Genomic DNA, 21,992 nt, shown 5'->3' with positions numbered 1-21,992 from the left:
CTCCACTCCAGAGCTGGCACCCCAGCATGGAGCCCCCTCCTTTCTGGCCCCACCTTGGAGCCTGCACCCCCAGCTGGAGCCCTCACCCCCACCCATACCCCAACCCCTCGCCCAGTGAAAATGAGCAAGGGAGTGAGGGAGGGGGATGGAGTAGCAGGGGCGGGGCCGCAGAGAAGGGGCAGAGTGCGGACAGGGCCTAGGGGAAGAGGCGGGGCAAGGGTGTTCGGTTTTGTGCAATTAGAAAGTTGGTAAGTAACCCTAGCTTTCACTGCTTACAGAAGTGCCCATCCTTGGGCCTAGTCCAGTGACTGATCCAGTTGCTGGCTTAGACCAGTCCAGGTTATGTTCCACACTGCGCCATCTAGTTCTGTGCCAATGCCAGTCACAGGTCAGACCAGAGGATTCTGCTCACCACCTGAAGAAGCTGCTTCTAATACTTTACCTGTAACAACATGGAACAGCTAAAAAAAGTCTAAGGGCTGCCTGCCTGCAGTCATGTAATTCAGAAAGGGTCTAGACTTTTTCCACTGGGGAAGAGAAGTGCAAAAGGAAAGGTCTGTGGGTCCCTGCCTGTCTGTGCCTGCCTGAAGGGACTTGGGGCTGACACTGAGTTTTTCTTGGGCTTAGGATCCCCTTTTTCTTTGTTTCGTAGACAGTAACTTTGCCACAACTTAGCCTAAATATTTCCCCCTCTGGCAATAAAGGCTAGTACTTTGTTTCCTGCATTGGGCTCATAGTGATTGCTGTTACAGATGCATGCAGAGATGTTACCTAGGTGCTCTCCCCTACACTGAAAACATTGACTGGCCAAAACAGTGTTATGAACAAAAGTGTAGATCAACCTGGGAATATATTCAGTCCTCTTGGGATTGCTATGTATCTGTGCATTAAAACAACTGAGTGGCAATAAAATATTTTTACAGTGCTACTGGAAGATTTTAATGTTAGTCATATAAACAATTACAATTTCAGACTAATACTGTTTTTAACGTGGGGAGCCTTAAATGCAACTTTTATTATGATTTAAATGGTCCTAAAATAAATATGGGAAAGGAGTGTACGCAGAAGACGACAATTAGAAAAAGATTTCAGAGGCCTGATTTTTCATCTAATACCAGCATTTATAACAATGAAACCTAATAGAGTTGCACCTGTTTCCCAGAGGGGTTGTGAGAAACTTTTGCAAAGTATCTTGAAAATCCACGGATGAATGGTACTTCAACACTGTACCATTAAAACTGAAATAAAGCTTTGACTAAAGCACAACGAACAACTTTTCTCTGGGTTTGGGGATAGCTGTCTGGCTGCCTAATGGGTGCAAAGAACATGGTTTATTTAAAAAGACTATTTGCATGGAAAATTGTTTGGTTGCTGTGCCTGCTCGAGCAGCTCTTTAGCACTTACAGGGTGCTCATGCTAGAATAAAATGAATGCAAAATATACGTCCTATGAAAACACAGAGCAGTGGGATTCAGCCTGGAGCTGGACAGGAAGAACTCAGGCAACACTTTCTTACCCCTGCAGGGCACCTTTGGGTCCTACTCTCAAGGTTTTATCCAGCAAAGTCAAGGGAAGACCCTCACATAATTCCCTCTGCTTCACGAAAAACAGCCACTATCAAGGTTGGGGCAGAGCCTGAGCTAGTCAACCCTTGGCAAAGGTAAGGTAGCTAGAGCCTGCGCTAGCCTCGCCCTGCGGGGCTGCCTGTTCTCCTCCGCAGGGGCGAGGGCCCTCTAGGCTCTCCCTGCTTCCCGTCGTCTGAGTCACCCCCTCCTCCGTTCCCGCCCGTTCTGCTGGTAAGGTCAGTACTGCACGTGCCCGCGTTCCCAGCCTTAATACGCGTAGTCCTGAGGTGGGAGGGGCTGTGGAAGGAGCCCAGCGGCCCCGCGAGCACTGCGCCTGCGCAGGGGAGGGCAGCTCTTTGCCCAGTTTTTTTTTGTGGCCCCTAGCCTGCGTCGTTGCGCCGTGCCGTCATAACTAAAAACCGCTGTGACGTAGCAAGCGGTGGACCTACGTATGTAAATTTCATCCTTCCCCTCTCCCCCACGGCGCTCGACATCCGGGCTCTTTGGGCTGGAGAGGCCCTGGAGCGGGTCCCCAGCGGGTCAGCACGGAGCGGGGGCGGTGCAGCCTGAGGGCCCGGTGGGGGCGGGGTGTATATGGCGGCGGCTCTGTCCGCCCTGGCTGCTAGGCTCTCGCAGTCGGCCGCCGCCAGGTCCTACGGGGTCTTCTGCAAGGGGCTGACCAGGACCCTCCTCATCTTCTTCGACTTGGCCTGGAAGCTGCGGATCAACTTCCCCTATCTCTACATCGTGGCCTCCATGATGCTCAATGTCAGGCTGCAGGTGAATGGGGGCGGGGGGGATTCGCCGTCCCCGTCCCCGTCCCCGCCGGGGGGCTTCGCGGGAGGAGGGGCGGACGTGGCTGCGCTTGAGTCGGGCCATTGCAGGCGTCACTAACTCTTCCCTCTCAGGTTGGCTCCGGTGCCCGCGGAGCTCCCCGTGCTGCCAGGGACGGAGGGCACCGTTGTCTTCTTAATCTGACTCAAGGGAAACTTTTTGTGCTCGCTCCCAAGTGGCGTGAGCTTCAGGTTGTGGCTGCGATGCGTTTTGTGCACGTCCTGACTCGGGAGGGCGTTGTGCCACGAACACGTTAAAAATTCTGCACACGATATTTTAAAACTCGGCGGGTTTTATTTGTCAAGAAATAAATGCAGGGGCTCCAGCATGGCAGTGGGGAGCACAGGCCACTGGCTGCGTGGAGGTGGGAGATCACCTCAGCTTCCCCCCCCCCCCACCCCCCCCAGGACGTGGACTCAGGGCCGGGTGCAACATTACCACTGACACAGCATAAGGACTGGGCCAGCCCCAGAAACACCCTGGGATCCTGCTCCTCTATGGCAGGTGTGGGGCAGGCAGGATCCAAGTGTGGGGGGGATCCAGGTGTGGGACAATCTGGATGCAGGCAGCTCAATGAAGAGGTTTAGGTGTGGGGGACATCTGGATGCACACAGGTTCATTGGGGGGGGTTCCAGGTGGAGGGGCAATGGGACTGTGGAGGGGCAATGGGACTCTGCAGGGGCTTCCAGGTGAAGGTGGTTGGGGCTCAGCGGGGAGGGCTGTGGGAGTGGGGCTTGGTGGGGTGGTGGTCTGGGTGCAGCTAGTTGGGGGTCAGTAGTGGGGTCTGGATGTGGGCGCTCGGGGGTGGGACATCAGGGTGGGGGTTTGAGTGCAGGGAGCTTAGTGGGCAGTGGTCTGGGTGCAGAGGTGTGGGTCTGCGTGCAGGGGGGCTCCTGATGCAGGGGTTGAGGTTTAGTGGGGTGGGGTTTGGGTATGGAGGGCTCGGGGAGTTCTGGATGTACCATGTGAGACTTGGTAGGGGTAACTGGGTATGGGAGGTCCAGATGCTTCGGGGTTGGGTGGATGCAGGAGCAGCTTCCCTTAAAGTGACCCCTCTCCCCATAGCTGAGGAGCAATGGGGGCAGGAAGCAGGGGAGGATGCTGAGCTTCCTGCAGCTGGGGAAGGTTTCTGGGGGTGGGTCTGACACAGCCCCAGTCACTCCTTTCAGGGGAAGAGGAAGTCCTGTCCTCTCCTGTCTCCAGCCCAGATGGGACTAGCAGCTGATCCTGTCTCAAGGGAGGAGCCACTGGCTGGAGTGTCCCCAGCCCTGTGGTGATTTATCTCTCTGCCAGCTGCTCCAGGTGCCTGAAATGATGTACCTGCACTGCTAGGGATTGGTGTGTGACTGCTCTTGCAGCTTCCCTTTGCTTCCCTGTTTGAAAGTCATTTTTCTGCAGGGAAGCAAAGAAATCTGCGGGTGACATGAATTCTGCGCATGTGCAATGGTGCAGAATTCCCCCAAGAGTAACATCCTGTTGTGTAAATTTAAAAACAAAGACAAGTACATTGTGGCTATGGTGTTATCGGATCCTACACAGCACAGTCACTATAATTGGCAATAAGTGACTATTATACCGCTCCTTCAGCTTGCATGTCGTCATGTTTTTCTTTGTAGGATACATGTCATATTTAGTGTTCCAGTTTGTCTGTCTGTCTGTCTAAATAATTGTATTAGCATATATAGGTTAAGACAAAATCAGCATAACTACCCAAAGGAGCAGTAAAAATTAGTTTTCTGGTAGAGATTGACTTTTAAATTAAATAAAAATTGTCCTACTAGGAAACCCAGGATAACTTGATGCTTACAGTAAAATATACATTTTTACGCTTTTGATCTGAATGCAAAACAAACTATTCGGAGCCTGCTTTTGCAAGATACAGAACTCCCGCTATTTCATCTAGGGGGCCAATGGGAACTGGAAACTCCTCATCTGGAGGGTTGGGCCTTTACAATCTGCCTAAGGATGTGAGCCTACTCTCACAAAAGGTGGTGAATGTTTTGCTGTTGACTTCACTGGCAATAGAAGAGGGGCCCTGATGAGGCAAGCACTTGAACAGCCTTTCAGGCAGATCAAGCAGCTACTCAGTGGGAAGGAAGAAGGGGGAGTGGGAGTGACTATAGAAAAGTGGGGAGGGATAGCTCAGTGGTTTGAGCATTGGCCTGGTAAACCCAGGCTTGTGAGGTCAATCCTTGAGGGGGCCATTTAGGGATCTGGGGCAAAAATTGGGGATTGTTCCTGCTTTGAGCAGGGGGTTGGACTAGATGACCTCCTGAGGTCCCTTCCAACCCTGATATTCTATGAAGGTCTCTGAAGGCTTGGTTGTGGTATGTTAGAGGACAGATGTTATGACCACTTGAGGCCCGTAAAGGATGAAACTTCTAAATCTAGCAAATAGAATGATAAACTGATAGGGAGACCGAATGGACCAGAGGATTGACGGATTGGATATGGAGATTTTCTCTTTTTACACCTGTCTTTCTGTGCTACAACTCTTAAAATTTGTAAATGGTTAGTGACGTGTCTGGATATAAGCCATGTTTAGCTTCACACACAGTATTCAGTTAGTAACAATGGCAGCTATTTCATCCTTGTCTACTGCCTGTGTTGGCAGATCTTGTAATAGGATCAGCATCCTGGTTTGTTGCAATATACATTGTAACCCCTAAACATGCTTGTGCAATCAGTTTGCCTGGTGGTCTTTCCTCTGCGCTGTGCATGTTGTTCCATGTGCTGTCTGTGCAAATCTATGTGAACATTCACCACACAATTAACCCACTGCTGTGGGCTTATAGTTGCCCAGTTTTTCCATTGAGTGCCTTGATACAAAGTTAGCAAGCACAGAAGGTAGCACACACAAACATGTCTTGGTGAAAATGAAACATTATTAAAACAGCTTTGATGGACATAGTAGTTGAGACTTTGCCTCTGACTGACTTTAATGTCCATGTTTAAAAATTAAAGGAAGAGAGACATTTAAAACTGATCTCTGATGTTAAGCCTCTGATCACTTACATACTGAAATCTTATTGGTTAAAGTAGAGAGTATTGTTATGCAATAAGTTTTCAGATTTCTCATTCGCTGAGTCACCTGTGATGCTTTCCACTACCCAACAAAGGTAAGCTCTAACTCATTGAATTTAAACTGCAAAAGAGGAGAAACTAGCATTAAATGTGCAACAGGGTAGAGGGACACTTGCTATTAGAGGCCATTATCTTAAATTTTGTGTATAGAAATAACCTTTTATAGTATTAATATCCACTTTCAGCTGTATATGATAAATCTGCTTGAACATATTCAAGGAAAAGAGTTAGTATAGTTTGTAATGAGGTCCCCCTTTTAGGTTCCTCCACTACGTTCTGCTATTGAGCTATTCTTTTTTTCCTTCATGATATGGAGATCCCTAAATAATACCTGGTAATACTGATATGTAGTTTGGACATGATGAAAAGGTGTATATTTTACTTTAAGAGAAGCAACTGAAGATGGAGACTGACCATGAGTTAATTTCCTGTATTCATTTTTTTTCTTTCAGGTTCATATTGAGATCCATTGACTTGTGACTTGCTGTGCTTATTGTCTGTGTTGCAGCTAGGGTTACTAATATTCTGTATTGCTGTTTAACCAAATGCAAAGTCTGAAGGACAGAAGAGCTATGATTGTCTCCCATGTGAATATGGAGGAGGAAGAAGACTTAAACCATGAACATTTATGTGAAAGTGGCCCAAATAGCCAAAATGAGATCCTTCACCTTCCAGACGTGTGTTCCTTGTTGAATAATTCTCACATTGATGTTAATAGTAGCTTGCAAAAAAAATTCTTTTCTCTTAAGATCAGGAATTGCTCTTTATTTAAGGCTGTACCTTTGCCTCATATTGGCAAGAAAATGCCTCCTCATTTGAGTGAACCAACAAGGTTAAATTTAAGTGCAGCTGTGTCGTCAAAGGATTCATCTCATCTGCTCTTTTCAGCTGAGAGAGGACGACTTGATAAGGTTTTTAACCACTTTGATAGTACTTCTGTGACAGATTGGCTGGAGAAAGCATATAGTTCCATTAGTGACTTGGGTGTCTGGTGTTGCACTGGAGATAACTTTGTACATTTTGCACATTTCTGGCTGTCAGAACTACACTACAATCAAAAAAGGCAATTGTTGGAATTAGAAATGGGTATTATTGAGGATGAATTGCAACTTGCATTTCTTGAGGAGTTGGATTCTGAACTGCAACCTTCTGATCTGCATTCCATCCTTGCTGCCACATTGAGTGAATATCCTATGGGACTACTGAGCAACCAGAAACTGTATATTTTCCTTGACTATTTAAACATCATGTCTTCAGAGCAAACAACTGGATATAAAAAAATGCTTTCAAGTGTAAAATATACAACAAATAATCCTCAAGTAACACAGTGGCTACTAGCTGTACGAGCTTTTGTGCTAGCAAATCTCTGGCATGCAGTAGTGAAGGTAAATGCAAAATAATGCTGAAATTTTGATAATGGCTGTTTTTAATATTAATAGAAAAATATATATGATTAAATTAAACAGCGCTGAGACAAAGTTAGAGTTCAGGTTTTAGTGAGAGCTATGCAACTAAAATTAAATGGTACTCGGAGTTGCTAATAAAACACTCTTGTCTAATAAGTAATGGGAAATATTCTATGGAATACCATAAAACTTCTGGGTTCAGGAGATTTTAATTTGGCTTATTTAGGATTCATACAGCTCTCAAATGAGTTTCTCACATTAAAGCTGTCTGAAACAGTTTTGGCTTTAATTTTATAGCACTGATCTATTTTTTTTTTTTTTTTTTTATTAAAGGGTCTGATCTAAATCTGTGCTTTTGGCTGGTGTTTATAGTCCCCTATTGGAAAGTTCCTACCTTTAGAATTCAATCCGTCTATCTCAGCACAGTTATTGTTTTTTAAACCTTTGACTCCAAAAGCATTGTGTATATCAATTAACTGAGAGATTCTGAAGGTGAGAACTCCACTATAGGACATCTCTCAAAACAGTTTTGTTTTTTGTTTTTTTTTTAAGAGAAGCGGTGTTAGTTTCATTTAAAAGAATGTCTTCAGTGAAACTTGCTGGTGTGCTGTAGACAAAGGCCTATCAGTGTCTCCCTTATAAGTAACTATATTTGCAGGGGGTTGTCTCCTTTCTTTAAAAAACAAACCTTAATTATGACTGAATCTTACTGGAAATATGAAGCCCACTCAGGGATGGGGGAGTGGGGCTGATGTGCCCAGAGCATTGAGGCAGAGGTGTGAAAAGATAAAAACTCTAATTTTTTGCACTCCCCTGATCCTGTTGCAGCTCTGGTGACTTGGTCCCACTGCATCCTGAGGGCAGCTCTGTGGTGGCTGCAAACAGTCCTGTAGGGACCAGAAATGTGGCTAGTAATGTGCAAAACATAGGGCCATGTCCCCTTTTCCCTGCTATGCTGGCAGGCTGGTAAACAAACGTTTACACTGCCTCTGTAACACTGAAATATCATCCTTACCCTGAGATGATCCTTCCTAAGCCTATTAAACTCTCTTTTGGACAAGCTTATGCCAACAATTCTTTGCAAATTAGCCACATTGCATTGAAGAATTTGGCCCTTAAGAACTGATTCCACAAACCCGTATTCATATGAGTAGTCATATTGATTTCAATGCCCCAGGTTGTTGTTGTTTTCAAAATTTTGAAAATAATTCAATACACCTTTAGGCTTCTAGGAGTTCAGAAAAGAAGAAAAGTTTCTCTTTTGTTGCTTTCAGAAGTGGCCTTTTATTTGCTTTAAGTCCCAAATATGGATTGACTTACGTGTTGCAGTAGAAGGAAGAGATTAAAAAATATTTCTAAATTTAGAAAAAAAAATTATTTCATGTGTACTTTAAAACTATATATGTAGTTTTAGAGCTTAGATCACATGTGTACCAGCTACATAATCAGCAGAGATGTCAAAGTAGTCATACATTATAGATAGTAAACAGCTGTGAGGGAGCTGTTACTGTCTTGGGCAAAAATTAGACTGTAATGGAACCATTATGTGTTCTATAACTCATGTCAACTTTGTTTTTAGTAAAAGCTCACAGTTCTGCGCGGTGAGAATACATAGTCAATAGCATTAGAAATTTGACAATTCTCTAAAAACTCAATACTGAGTTGTAGATTAAATTATCAAAAGCTACTGATCTATTATGGAAAAGGATGAAAATTGTTAATTTAGAAATTTTTCTCCCTGCTACTTTTTGGGGGCAAGTGACGTAAAGTTTTTTCTTATTTTTAAAGCTATAGTTATGGGCAAAGAATTAGGATCACTTTTCCTATACATTAAGTGTTTCAAAAGTTCGTCTCCATTTTTTGCACTTGGTTGCAGTTTTGGATCTGCATTTATTGCTGCATGGACATCTAAGAACAATGTACTCCAATTATTTATGCTTGTAAAGCCAGGCTGAACACTTTGTCCCTTGGTTTATCTTCTCCTGGTGCATGTTTCTTTCTTAATCATTCCTCTTCTTTTTGGTGACATCAGTTACTTTTAGAGATGATTTTGATGTACACAATGTCTGGGAATAAGGAGGAGCAAATTAAGGTGTAAGAAATAGATTGCCCCCCTCACCCCCACTTTTTTTTTTTAAACCTCATAAAGACAAACATAGCAAAAACAGCCTGACTAGAATGTTTTTACATAAGCCTGTTGTAGGGTGGCTTTAACATTCCTTTTGAATGTTGCGAACAAGTTGTTGTTCTATGAAGGGACTTCTGGTATGATGATTATTGTATACTACAGACATGATCACATAGTCTTGTCATGGCGAAATATCTATTAACTTCCCTGAGTGTGTGGCTTTCAGCCATGATCATGGGATTAGGTTAAACAGTCTGCAATAACTAGACACAGAAAGGTGATTGAATTGTCATTTGTCTCCTCTATGTAATCTTTTAACAACGTTTAAAGAGTGTTAATTCTGAGGGAATTAAATCCATTCTAATAATAATAATTTAAGATGCCTTGAATTTGATTTGTTGTAAACCTAAAAGGTAACTTAAACATTCCATCTGAGACTGAAATAAAAGGATGATTTAGTGTGGTAGCATTTCACATGCCATACACTGCACTTCAAGGCTGGAGAAGCATAAATCGAAAGCAGTATTCTTGCACTACTAGAATTATCTGGCAGAGACAGCAACACAGAAATGTCAGTGTCTTCCCCCTGGGAGGGAGAATTGTAAACCAAAGGGGAGGTAGCCTTTCATAGATGGGTAATATTTATACACCTGGCTACTGTGTACAGTTATGTGTACACCATTAATAATTTTTCACAGTACCTGATGTGATGGTCTCCTCTCAAAAGAGGGAAAATGTCTGGACTAAAAGCATTGAATCGGTTTTCAGGGAGTTTCATGGCCTCAGTAAATCCGATGTAGGACTCAGTTTTCACAGTAAATGCTTCTCTAGGGTTGAGATTGTCCTAAGGAATCTGTTGTAGTAGGAAAGAATATATTTTAGTGGGGTGGGTAATTTCAAAAGACTAGAAGATGGCTTTTTTTTTTTTTATACTTCCAATCTTTTGCTTGCTAAGTTATGGATGTCAGAAGTATTTAAAACATCGAAGTAAAATATAAGACTAGTCACTAAACAACTTAATGCTTTTAAAATTCAGTTTTATAAGGCATTGGTCAGTACCAAGCTCCTTCCTGAACTACATATCAAGAGTTGTGTTTCTGCTACTACAAAGCAAACAAACGAAGTGGTTACAGAAAGGTAAGAAAATTAAAAATCTAGTATTGAGAATTATCTAGTAACTAACTTTATAAACACATTTCTTGACTGTCGTGGAACTTAAGCAAATACTGCACTGCTCTTTTTAAAGATCACTTTAAGTATGTTTAAAACAAATATTGAATAATGCCTTGAGCCTTTTTTATGTGCCTGTGCAGAACTGTATGTGTATAGGCAAAACCACAGCCGTGTGTTTGAATGTGTAAACTGTCTTGGCCCTTTAGCATTAAACTTCAAAAAGCAGTAGAAACTGTACTAAATATCAAGGTTAGTAGGTACTGCCATTCATGTAAATTACATGTATACCTCACAAGGAAACTTCATGGGCCCAGGCAAGGAATACCTGCAACATATTATGGGAACTGCTTGTTGTGGCTTATTTTCTGAGTTTTGAGGAACATACGTGCTTTGACTGAACTTTTTATGTTGTGTGCTGGAAAAAACGTGGACTTTCTTCATAGGAGCAGGTCTTTAGCCTCTTTCTCATACTTTTACCAGTTTAGCAGAGAAAATGGTTTGGTCCTGTATACTTACTTCCCTCCTGCCCACATCACTACCCTCTCCTGTTTTGGACAGGCTCCTCTGTATTCGGTTATCATAACAAATTTTGACAGTGAATGAACACTGACATCTGTCATGAGAGCTTATCGGAGTTTACCTATTAGTCTTATCAGATATACCACCTCAGTGGTAAGTTTATTTTGTTTGCTTTTTTTCTCTAAACCAGCTGCTTTGAAAAACATTTACCTGACGGTTCAAATTCCCACTCTTTTTACTGTTATGATTGTGAATTGTAATCTTATTTATGTTGTCAGATACTTGTGGCATCAAATCTATCAAGGCCTGCAGCTAGTAACCAAAATAAGCACGTTAACTTATGCTCTTTGGATTTTCTTGGTAAGATACTCTGTCATGAGTTTTTAAGAGAGGTTGAACTGTCTGAATAAACTTGGTTGCAATCTTTTTTCATAACTGTTGTGTTAAATGAGGCATGTTTTATGACATTGGCTTGATCTTTTTTCTATAATATTTGAAAGATGTTGAAGCCTTTAGACAAAGTAACTTTAAAAATAAGTTGTACTTACGAATCTTTAATGTGATGAACCTCTCTTGAAATTAGACTAAAATCTATCGTGTCCCATGTAAAATACACGATACACCTCCTCAAATAATGATTTATAGATCCACTTATGAAAATTCAGATAATGTTTTTCTCAGCCCATTCATATTTACAGATAAAAATTTTTCATGATAAATACATTGACATGTGGCTACTCGTTTTGACACCCAACTGTCAGAATAATAGCCTGAAAGTGATTGATTGAACATCATGCTCTAAATTTCAGTCATTGATTCTTTTTTTTGGTTGATTTTTGGATTGGTATGTGTTTTGAGGCTGGTCCTGCAGTGCTTGTGCAACTAAAACTCCCATTGACATCAAGGGGAATTTTGGGTGTCCACAGGATGCAGTATTAAGACCCGGGTTCAGATGGTCATTAAAGTGACACTGTTAATCTGAAACCTAATCCATTTCAAAAAGTAATCTAAGGGACTTTCAGGAATGGTCTCGGAGACTGTATAACCCTGCCCATTTTTGTTACTACTTTTTAATTTAAAAAAAAAAAGTCATGTTTTTCTGGTGTGTGGAAGACCTATACAGACTGGGAAACTGACTTAAAGTTAACAAACTGAAACAAATAACTTTGTTCTCTAATCTTTTGGTTATAGTCATCTTGAGTATTTACCACCTACTGTTAGGACAAACAATTTTTGAAGTTGACAGTCTCTTTAAAATTAACTCACTCTAGATTAGCTAGTGCCTGATCTTCACCACTGAAGTCAGTGGGAGCCTTGCCATTGGCTTCAACTGACACAGAATCCATCCCCAAACAGTGGGTAACAATTTAGTTTTCAATGCTTATATTCATGGTAGTGGGAATTGTCTTGGATGTAAATGCTAAAACTCTTATTATAGGCTTTTGTACACAAAACGACTAAGTACTCTTTTTGGTCATTCTTTAAAACTCTTACTGCAACATAAAAATTGAGAAGGTCTCCTATGGCGTGTCAATCAAAAAGGTTACAAATGTATCTAAATGTGGCATACCAATTTCATGTAAGGAAAGATGTTTACAACAACTTTGTCTGTTTGAAACTCTACTATACTTTAACTCATGAGCGAGGATTTTCTGTTGTTAACTTAAAAACTTGTTCTGAGTGAAAGCAGGCTTTTTAATCATAGCACTAGCACTATATAAACTTATAGAAGCTGATGAATTATGATGCTGCTTACTTACACCACAGGAGGGAGTTAAACATCAAGCTTTTGAATAATTTTACTTACCTGACTGCACAGATTTTTCCAGTACAGTGTTTCAGTAGCCAAATCCATTCTCAAATATGCTGAATTTAACTTACTCCTACGGATTGTTACTGCAATTTTGTGTAAAAATGTATAAAGTTCAATATACAATAGTAACTTATTGTGATTGTTTACAGTTGAACTCTAAATGCCAATGAATGGTTTTATCAAACTGTTTAAAAAAGAAATAAAAGTGTTTTTAAAAACAAATTGCTTGTTTATTTTCTGATTTTTATAAACTGCAGTGTAATAGTTAAGTGCTATGATAACAATCTATCTTACAAAACACAGATCATAGAGGCACTGTGGCTGGTATACAAATAACATCAAAATTTTGCTGCAGTTCTCTCTACTTTTTAAAGTGGGGAGAAAATCTCAAGTGTCCCTTCCACAACAAGAATTGTAAGGGGGGAAGGGAGACTCCTCAGTACACAAGTATGAAGATATTGTCCTGAAGAATATGTAAACCAGTTCACAAGACACTGCTTCTCTTACCATACAAGTTTAGTTTCTTTAAGAGATGGAATCCAAGCCAGAACTTACACAACAGATTTTGCTGAGTTCATAATATAGCCAGTATTCTCATACTTTGTATTTCTTTTTTATATCCATTCCTTACTCATAGGTGATAAGCAGTAGTAATACACCAATAATGATTTATCCAAATCCAGGATATTTCCAAACTGACTAGCTCTAAATTTGCATAATCTTTACATAATACCCAAGTTCAACTATGGATTTTAAAAAAAGGTAGTATATATGAAATTGCATGTTAGGGCTAGAATGGTGCATCATTGCATGGATCATGTCTCTTAATCTCTCACTCCTCTTAACAAGAGCACAGATTGTACCATGGGAGTAGCTTGTCAAAGTTACAAAGGCTGAAACATAAAAGACAGCCCTTTTTCTTTGGAGTGATACTTAGAGGCCAAAACTATAGTTTCCCTCGGTCCACATACATGACTTCCATTAAAAGGAGTAGGAATTCTGTATGTGGAACAAGGAGAGAATATGCGTTCTTATTTCTGGATTTAATGGGTGCAGTCACTTGGGATAAATTGTAGAAGCAGAGCTACCTCAGTGACCCTATCTGCTAAGGATAGTAGCCTCACATAATATGCTGGGGTCCTACCACTTTTTTTCTGTCCTTGGTCTCTTAAAAATGAGGAGGTGTTTGTTTGTTTTTTGTTTTTGTTTTTTCCAAAAGACCCAGATCAATCTCTCATAATTTCCAAAGGACCAGAAGTGCTGCAAAACCCCATTAAGGGAAACTTTCCTTGAGAGGTGGAGGTTGGGGGGCTACAGAAGAGGCCCTATTGGACTGTCAGGTGCTGGGTCTAGAGATAGCACCTCTCCCTTCTAAACATACAGGAGGAAATCTTCACATGAAGGATCTCCTCTGCATGCATATAAGGAAGGGATGCTCTGAGCCTTTTCCTGTCTTTAATGTGGCTCTACTTTATTCCCCGAACCACGCACCACTTAGCATCTTGACTTTAATTTTTGTTCATCTTGCTGAATGACTTCTTCAGGATCAAGGTAATTTTGACTACCTAGTCACTTTACCAGATATTCCAAAATTATATTTCCATGATTGCTGATTAAGATACTTAAACTAACAAGTTTACTCCCTCCTCTCCATCTTTTCCTCAATCTTACACAATTTCTATTGTAAAATTTATATTAATTCAAGATCATGATTTCTACATCAAGTGGAAATGGAAAGCTACCACCACAATTACTACTAATTGACAAAGCCACCCAAAGTCATCACTACAATTATTACTAAATTACACCAGGATTGACCAGACATGGAGAACGAACTACCTTCCTGGCTTTGGTGAGGAATATCATAACTGCTGCAGGTTGGAGGACACTCTGAGGCAAATATGCTGCTGCTGTTCTATATGCTATATTTATTCTGTAGAAAAATGGGACTTTGGTCTCCAGGGCAATTGGGCGGGTACCCTTCTCGAACACAATTCACATTTACAACTAAAATTTTTTTTTAAATGGATAGTGAGTGAGGGTAAAGGCTCTTGAAAGCAGCAGCAAAGGGAAGGAAAAAATGAATACTGGAATTTCCTAACAAAGCATATATTAAAGTCATAACTGTGCCATTTTTATATATGCAGATAGTCATCTTCATAGATCTGTAATGTTAGTGAAAATCCAGCTTTTGTCTACTGTAACTTTTAAAAGTTTGAATTGTTCTTTCCTTCATGATTCTTTGAGTTGCAAAAGTCAAGCTTTCTGTCCTTTGCTCCTTTTTGTGCCATTTAGCATCATTTCAGCTATGGCTGCAGGAACGTACACTGCTTTGGAGGCAAAGTCGTGTGCGAGTCAAACATGATGCATTACATTCACTGTTTCTCTTTGTGGAAAAAGCCATGGTTAGCAAAATGCTGCCTTTAAAGCAGCAGAAGGAGCTCATATCTGACATATGATCTAAAGTCTCCAAAAACACACTGGCTATTCCCAGGTTGTTTCCAATGCAATTATAGCAGGATTGTTCTTTAAAAATCACCTGCAAAAGAAGTTGAAGGGATTTTTTTCTTCTTCTTCACTGAGCCATAAAGAGAGCCTGAAAGCTGGTTGATTTTTTTGTTTTTTAAATCAGTTCAGATTGTCTGATGTGGAACTCTGGCCTCCTGATGTCAAAATTCTATCAGACAGAGCTAAGCAACTGAGAAAAGGGAAAATTAATGTAAGTATATAAAACTTTAACTCCAAAGTCCAATAAGCACTTGTGAAAGAGACCACCTTTACTAAAATTCAGTCCTCCAACTTCTTCAGTTAGGCAGTGACAGAGCTTGCCTAATCAACATTTGAGATCACTACAAAGTCCTACAGCAAAAGTAGGGAAAGCTAGATGTGACTTTCTGGATACTTCTAAGCTGAATAAACAAGCAAAGAGGAAAAAAATCTCTTCAGTTCTTTTTGCATTATAAAGACCAAAAGGGCACAAAACCAATTTCAAAAGAATAATTTTGCATGTTGCCTTTGAGGGAGGAAACTTCGAGGTCTTATTGTCAACCTGTTTAGTGCTTATAAAATGTTTTGAAATCTTCTGAGTTGTAAGAAGAGCAAAGTTTTTACAAATATTGTATCTTCTTGAAAGATTCTGTTATGTATTCCTTAATCTCTTAACTTAGACTTAAAAAATCCACAGGATGTAACTCTTCTAAAGCTGAGTTTCCTATTGAAAGGATTCACAAGAGCAAAGGGTAAAAGGAAAAAAAAAAAATCCTGAAAGACAAATGCTTATCTGTTGCTCACTGAGCAAAAAGCCCAAGTGACACAGACGACCATCTGAAACTTTGCTCTCATTTACTTGCTCTGATGAGCAATTACTCTCACTTTTATTCTCTTACTCTCATCTGTTCTGAAGTCTATGAAACAGCTCGTATGAGTAGCTGCTCACCAGAGTAAGTAAAAAATTTTGCAGTCTGGCCTTTTTACAAATTAAATCTCTGGATCAGCAGCCCATCAGTAGGGGAGTCAACCTTATCCCGTTTGCCTTTTCTTGTCTAACTTTCAAATCCAATATGCACACTGGTGGCACGGAACGATAAATTTCTGCCTAGTGGCTTCCTCAAGGATTGGAGCAGCACTAACATTTCTTGTTTCTGATCTTTGCTCATAAGCAGGATTTCCTAGAGTGAAAGAAACAAGGTATGAAAATTGCTTGGTTTTGTGCCATTCAAAAAATGCTACCATTTCTGGTCTAGGTTATGGACTAATCGGTCTGAAGCAGTTCATTGCAAAATCTTTCTTGAAACCTTACCTCATCAGTCTGGTGTGTTTTTTTTTTTTTAATTTTAAATTATCAGATACATATATGTTCAATATTTTTATAAACAGACATTTTAATAGTACTCTCTAGCATCTTCCTAAAGGCTTGCCTGCTATGCACCTTCAGCCACTTATTTTGAACCAGGTTTCTGGATGATGAACTTTCTATTAGACTGAAAATATGAGGGTATTGTGTAAGCTTAGCTTACACATCTGTCTGTCTGTCTTACATTCCTCTCTTGTTCTTCAGAGGAAAACTAATCAAGGCAGACCAATATAAGTTAAATGTTCAGCCTCCTTTCATCTTATGCCACCCTCCAGCTGCTTTTGAGTGATAGCGTTTGTACAGACTGTAGCACTTTCCAAGTCCTTCCAGTCTAGTGCTTGTGTCCTCTCTACAATTTGATGGTCAATTCAAAAGCTCTGTGACCTATATTGTTACCACTGCTGAATGTGACTTTCAGAACTCTTCTTACTTCATGTTTTCCTTTTGTGCTCAGTCATTCATTTGTCGTTGGTAATTGTATCTTCAGATCACACTCTCCTTTGGCTAAATTACTTGCGGTTGTCAGCAACCTCCTAGCTTGTGCGAGTTGTCATTTCAGGATGGTTTTTATGGGCACTTTGTCAAGCTGTTTTTGACACTTGTTCAATTTTAAATTCATTCTAATGTGTCTTCTTCTAGTATCTAGAACACAGCCATGTAGTCTGAAAGAGTCTCTTTATCTCTTTTATAGCAAGTGCTTTAGGCTCCTTTTTAAAATTTGCACTGTTGAGACAATAATATCCAAAGCCTACAGTTCTATTTTGCTGTTTGCAAATGGCTATTATTACTATCATTATTATGAAAAATGTTTTTATCACTGAAAATACCTGATAAGCCTTTGTTAGCTATGTACACTTGACATTCTTCAATTGGTGGTCTGCCTGAGAAGGAGTTGCACTTCAATTCCTAGCAGGAATTCCAGGCTTGACAAATATTGACTTAAAGGACAATTTTATCTCTTTTGCTCAGCCCAACAGTCTGAAAATCTGATAGGAAAGGAACACTTTTTCCTATGAATGAGCTGCTACCTGTACTGTATTTGGAAATTAATTTTTAATTGCTATTGGCATCAACCTTGCTTAAAAAGGGATACAACTTTGGATACTGGCAAAATGGAAGCCTAAAGTAAGAAACTGTAAACCAGTTTGGATCATGCTTTAGAACTAGTTTAATTTTAATAATCTTAATGTGGAGTTTAATTTTTTCTGGACAATTACAAAGCTGTGTTTTTGTTGCTTTCATACTGGTTTAAAAATCCCTTGAATATGGTGTCCATTATGGCAGCACTAGAAGGACTCACAATTCTTCCATACTACTATATTTGCTAATTCAAATATATACATTCACTTGTCCGTAAATATATTCCTACAATGGAAGATAAAGGAGAGGTAGTGAAATTTAGTAGCTAGAGCACAGGACTGGTAGTCAGATTACCAATTGCATTCCAGACTCTGCTAGTGCCTGACTGTGTGATACTGGGCAAGTTACTTAATATCTGTCTACCAAAGCTTTCCCTTCTGTCAGGTGGGGATAGTACCAGGTTCCTGAATGCCTTTGAAATTCACTATATAAATACAAAATATCATGATAATGGCAAAAAATAAGAGAATTCACGGTCACATTTAAGTTTAAGCACATTGTCAGAATTTAACAATTGACATACATAACAATTAAATGGCCAAAGTTATAGCATACTCCATAGACTTCCACAGTTATAGAAAACCACTAGAAATCATCATAAGTTTATAAAATGGCCTCACTTGCTATTTTTTTTGAATGACTTATTTTATAATGGATTTTGGATGACTTGTTTTTTTTTATGGCTTTAATGACTGTGCCTTTCTTAATTCTTAGAAAATTATATAGGACTGTAAACAACCATTGGTAATCAGCCTATTACAAACTTCCATACATTATTTTTATCATTTTATCTTCCTTATGAAGAAATGTTACATACATTTTTTTTTTCTTCCTCAGAGCTCTACAGAGTGTCCAGCTGGGATATGCTGATGTCTTGCATTATCTTATTATAAACCAGCAGCTTGACCTTGATGCAGTAGATGAAAAAAATCGAAATCTCATATTTTTAGCCACTATATATGACCAACCAAAGATACTGGACTATTTTCTTGACATGGTCAGTTGACTGAAAAAGTTACATTAAATACAATACATTAAAATGTATTAATTAGGAACTCTATAGGGTTTATAACAAATTAGAATGGCTAAAAGGTGTGGGTATATTAAAATTAATTCAGAGCTCCTTAATTTGATTTTTTGAGTGCAAAAGACTCGGATTCTGCCCTGCTCTTCAGTCACTCCACCAGTGATTGTTATTTTGCAATCATATTTCCTATTTTAAAAAATGTTCTCTCTCCCCTCTTGTATGGAAGAACCACATAACTAGAGGAAACTAATTATACTCAAAGGCTGTCAAATGCATAAATAAACAAGATAAAACAGAAAAATAAATGTTTGCCCTCTATTCTTTCAGTTACACTTAGCTGTTATCTGGAAAAATAATAGTTAAAAAAAATATAGAAAGAAGTGTTACTTAATTTGTCTTGTTCCCAAGTGTCAGTGAGGGGTGCAGTTAAATAAAAAAAAAAAGAAAATTAAACACAGGTGTTGATTATTAGCGGATGGGTGGGGGGAGGAAGGGGGAGAGAAATTTCTTTATCCCCACAGACAGACTCCAAACTCCAGAGCTGAAGAGTGGTGGTTGTGAAGTCCTACATTAAGTTATGGTAGACATCTTAATGAGCAGAAGCTGACAGGTCTTGGAAGCGCTCTATGTGGTTCTTGGACTTTTCCAGTTTGGGGATAAATTTGGCACCAGCTCTGGCTATCCAACTTTGTGGCATCATATAGAAACTGTTGTTTTCTTTGGCAGAAGCAGTTTCTGAAAGATATCAGCAAGCCCAAAATATTGTTGTTAATTTTAATTTTAAAAAAATACACAGTAAGTGAATTTGCTCATGAAGTGAAAGACTGGTTGCATAGAAAATTGTTGTCTGTTTGTTTAGATTGTAAACTATTCAGGTCAGGGACTGTCTCTTACTTTATCTTTGAATAACTTCTAGCACAATGAAGTCCTGATTTGGGCCAGACCCCTAAGTGCTATTGTACACACAATTTTTCCACAGAAGAGCTATAGAAGTAGTGCAAGTTTTCCCACATTATTATGCTAATGATGCCTTCAATCTGTTTGGAAGCCCACCTTGAACGTCAAGAGGGTACTTCAGTCTTCATGTCCATTCAGTTCTGAGCCTACTTTCTGAGGCTGGATGTTTCTCAAACACCTTAGTGACAGACACTGTAAAAGAACCTAGAGAGAACAAGAGTTCCACTTAGAGCTGACTATTGAATTAGGCTTGATATGTCTACTAAGAAGAGGACTAAAAATCACTGAGTAATTCCACACAGCCACTAGATGGGTGTAATGACTTTTGATCATTACAGGTTTGGGACACACCTGAGCCCGTTACCCAGAGATAAAAGGCTTTATATTGTATTAATATAAAATATGGAGGCATTGTTCTATGGTCTGAAATATAGATACTTTTCTCATTGTAAATCTGTTTTGGTTGTTCAGCTCAAAAATGTTTTCCTGCTTATTTTTCATTCTAGGGACTTCCCATACCTGATGTAAACCAAGCAGCAGAAAATGGAAACACACCACTCCATGCTGCAGTGAGTACTGGAAAAATGCACCTTGTATCTTTGCTGCTGCATTATCCTGGAATTAATGTGAATTTCCCAAATTCCCAGTGTGATGGAGCTACTGCACTACATCTTTCTATTGTCTACGGTAAACTTTCTCACACATCATATTTTCTATGGTCGCTGTCAGAAGTTTAGACTTCTAAGAGGACTCTATTTTTAAACCCCAATATATGTGGCTTTATAATGTAAAAAAGGCAAAGAATGTTATTGGATTTTTTTTTAACCTTTTCAGTTGACCTTTCAGTACTTGTAGTTAAGGAATCAAATGATTGTCTAAGTGGTTAAGAGCTCTTTGTCTATTTAAAAATATATGTATCTCAGCTCTGCTAAATCTGAGTGAAATACAACCATGTTTTGAAAAGGGATGGGGGAGCAATTCGTACAAAATATGGCATAATATTCCATGGGAATATTAGTGGCTAGGAAAAAAGCCATATCAGGAAACTGTTCTCTGCAAATCTTGGCTTGCAAAAGTTTGCAGGATAGACCAAGACATTGTGAATATAAGGATACACAAAGTAATGCCTAAAGAATATTGTATGGAAGGATTAGTCTGTGAGGAAGAAAAAAAGTTATGTATCAGGCAAGTTTCAAAAGGTTTTTCCTGTGTGAGGAGGAGACTGTGTTTGATTATCTCTTTAGTGAAGAATTGTTACTGCAGATTTTTATAACTGGACTTACTACATTTTTGTTTTTATGATGTACAAATTCAGAAAATACTTGTCATTCCCTTTTTCATCACCGCACGTTTGAAAGGTCTTTCCATTTTGATTGTGCTGCTTGCATATGGTGTTACACCTGTTAATCTTTATTATATGTTTTTAACAAAAGCAGGCTGACCAATTCTGTTAAAATGTTCTAAGCTTTTATTATATAAAGGAAAAAAACTTCCCCAGAATCTCCTAAAATTCTGTTTTTTGTTTTGTTTGTTTTTTTCATTTATACTCCAGTAAATGGAGATACGGTATTCTGTGCAAATTTATTATTAAAACAATATTCTTGGAAATCACATATGTTGCCTTAGATTGTTTTGGGAATTAAAATAGTGTTTTTAAATTTAAACAGATATTTAAAATAGGTGAACTAATTTTGTTTTTCCACAAAATATAAGAAATATAGATGTAATATTAACAGAAGTTTTTGGACTCCAAAATCCTCTTCACCATCTTTGTTTCATCTAGGGTACTTGGGAATTTGCTATTTATTGCTGAATGCTGAAGCTGATGTGAAAAGCCTCCTGGGAGATCTAACGCCTGTACAACTTGCTGAGAATTTTGGTAATGAAACTATAACCAAGTTCATAAAGATGCATGTTAAAAAACTGAAACTTGAAAATAAAATGTTTGCCTGACTATGTAAAGCATAATAGCATTTTCCAATGTATCTATTTAATATTGTACATTACACCTATTTTAAACTTCTGACATTACAGTGCTGCTTTTATCTGAGGCTTGGCAGCTTGCCAACATTAATTTTTAGTGATAAATTCTGCTATACAGACCTGAAAGTTTTTATATCTTAGGCCACTTCATTCCGTTATTTTATTGTCTTTCTGGTTTTGTCTGTTCTCAACTAAATATATATAAACATATAAATGAAAGGATACATATAATCTCCTGCATATTAAAACCGACACTGGTTAGTTTTTAGGTATAAAAATACAGATAATATTGATTTCAGTTGTACTAACAGTGAATCAGATTTTTACACTGTTATAAATTAAGATGTTAATCAATTTGACTCCTAAGTATTTTCTGGATTATTTATGTGTGACATTTTTTAAGACAAGATTTTCAAAAGTGACTAATGATTTTTGGTGTCCCCAAGTATTTGAGTGCCCAACCTGAGACCCCTTAAAGGAGCTACATAATCAAAGCATTAACCCTCTGAA

The 21,992-nt window shown here is 39.3% G+C and overlaps 1 protein-coding gene across 3 annotated transcripts; it reads left to right on the top strand.

Annotated features, from left to right (window-relative positions):
* The first annotated feature begins 1,767 nt into the window (after positions 1 to 1,767).
* LOC144271065 (small integral membrane protein 10-like protein 3) lies at positions 1,768 to 21,587 on the top strand. 3 transcript variants are annotated; one of them, XM_077828134.1, is made up of 6 exons: positions 1,768 to 1,796; positions 5,936 to 6,868; positions 10,054 to 10,154; positions 18,353 to 18,512; positions 20,006 to 20,186; positions 21,283 to 21,573. In XM_077828134.1, the coding sequence occupies exons 2-6, from the start codon at positions 6,029 to 6,031 to the stop codon at positions 21,450 to 21,452; spliced, it is 1,452 nt and encodes a 483-aa protein (XP_077684260.1). In that variant the 5' UTR covers positions 1,768 to 1,796; positions 5,936 to 6,028; the 3' UTR covers positions 21,453 to 21,573. The 3 variants fall into 3 exon arrangements, with proteins under 3 accessions (XP_077684260.1, XP_077684261.1, XP_077684262.1); XM_077828135.1 differs by lacking the exons at positions 1,768 to 1,796; positions 5,936 to 6,868; positions 10,054 to 10,154; positions 18,353 to 18,512 and adding an exon at positions 1,954 to 2,345 and having other exon boundaries at positions 21,283 to 21,587; XM_077828136.1 differs by lacking the exons at positions 1,768 to 1,796; positions 10,054 to 10,154; positions 18,353 to 18,512; positions 20,006 to 20,186; positions 21,283 to 21,573 and adding an exon at positions 1,954 to 2,345 and having other exon boundaries at positions 5,936 to 6,218.
* Positions 21,588 to 21,992: the final 405 nt, after the last annotated feature.

Source organism: Eretmochelys imbricata, chromosome 10, assembly GCF_965152235.1.
Source record: "Eretmochelys imbricata isolate rEreImb1 chromosome 10, rEreImb1.hap1, whole genome shotgun sequence".
NCBI lineage: Eukaryota > Metazoa > Chordata > Testudines > Cheloniidae > Eretmochelys > Eretmochelys imbricata.
The sequence above is the reverse complement of the archived record's forward strand: the minus strand, read 5'-3'. Positions and strand labels throughout refer to the sequence as shown.

Excerpts from the sequence above, each read along its gene's own strand:
- LOC144271065 (XM_077828134.1), top strand. The coding sequence starts at position 6,029 with ATGCAAAGTCTGAAGGACAGAAGAGCTATGATTGTCTCCCATGTGAAT. Across the intron at positions 6,869-10,053 it reads TCTGGCATGCAGTAGTGAAG|TTTTATAAGGCATTGGTCAG; the intron begins GTAAATGCAAAA and ends TTTAAAATTCAG. Across the intron at positions 20,187-21,282 it reads ACATCTTTCTATTGTCTACG|GGTACTTGGGAATTTGCTAT; the intron begins GTAAACTTTCTC and ends TGTTTCATCTAG.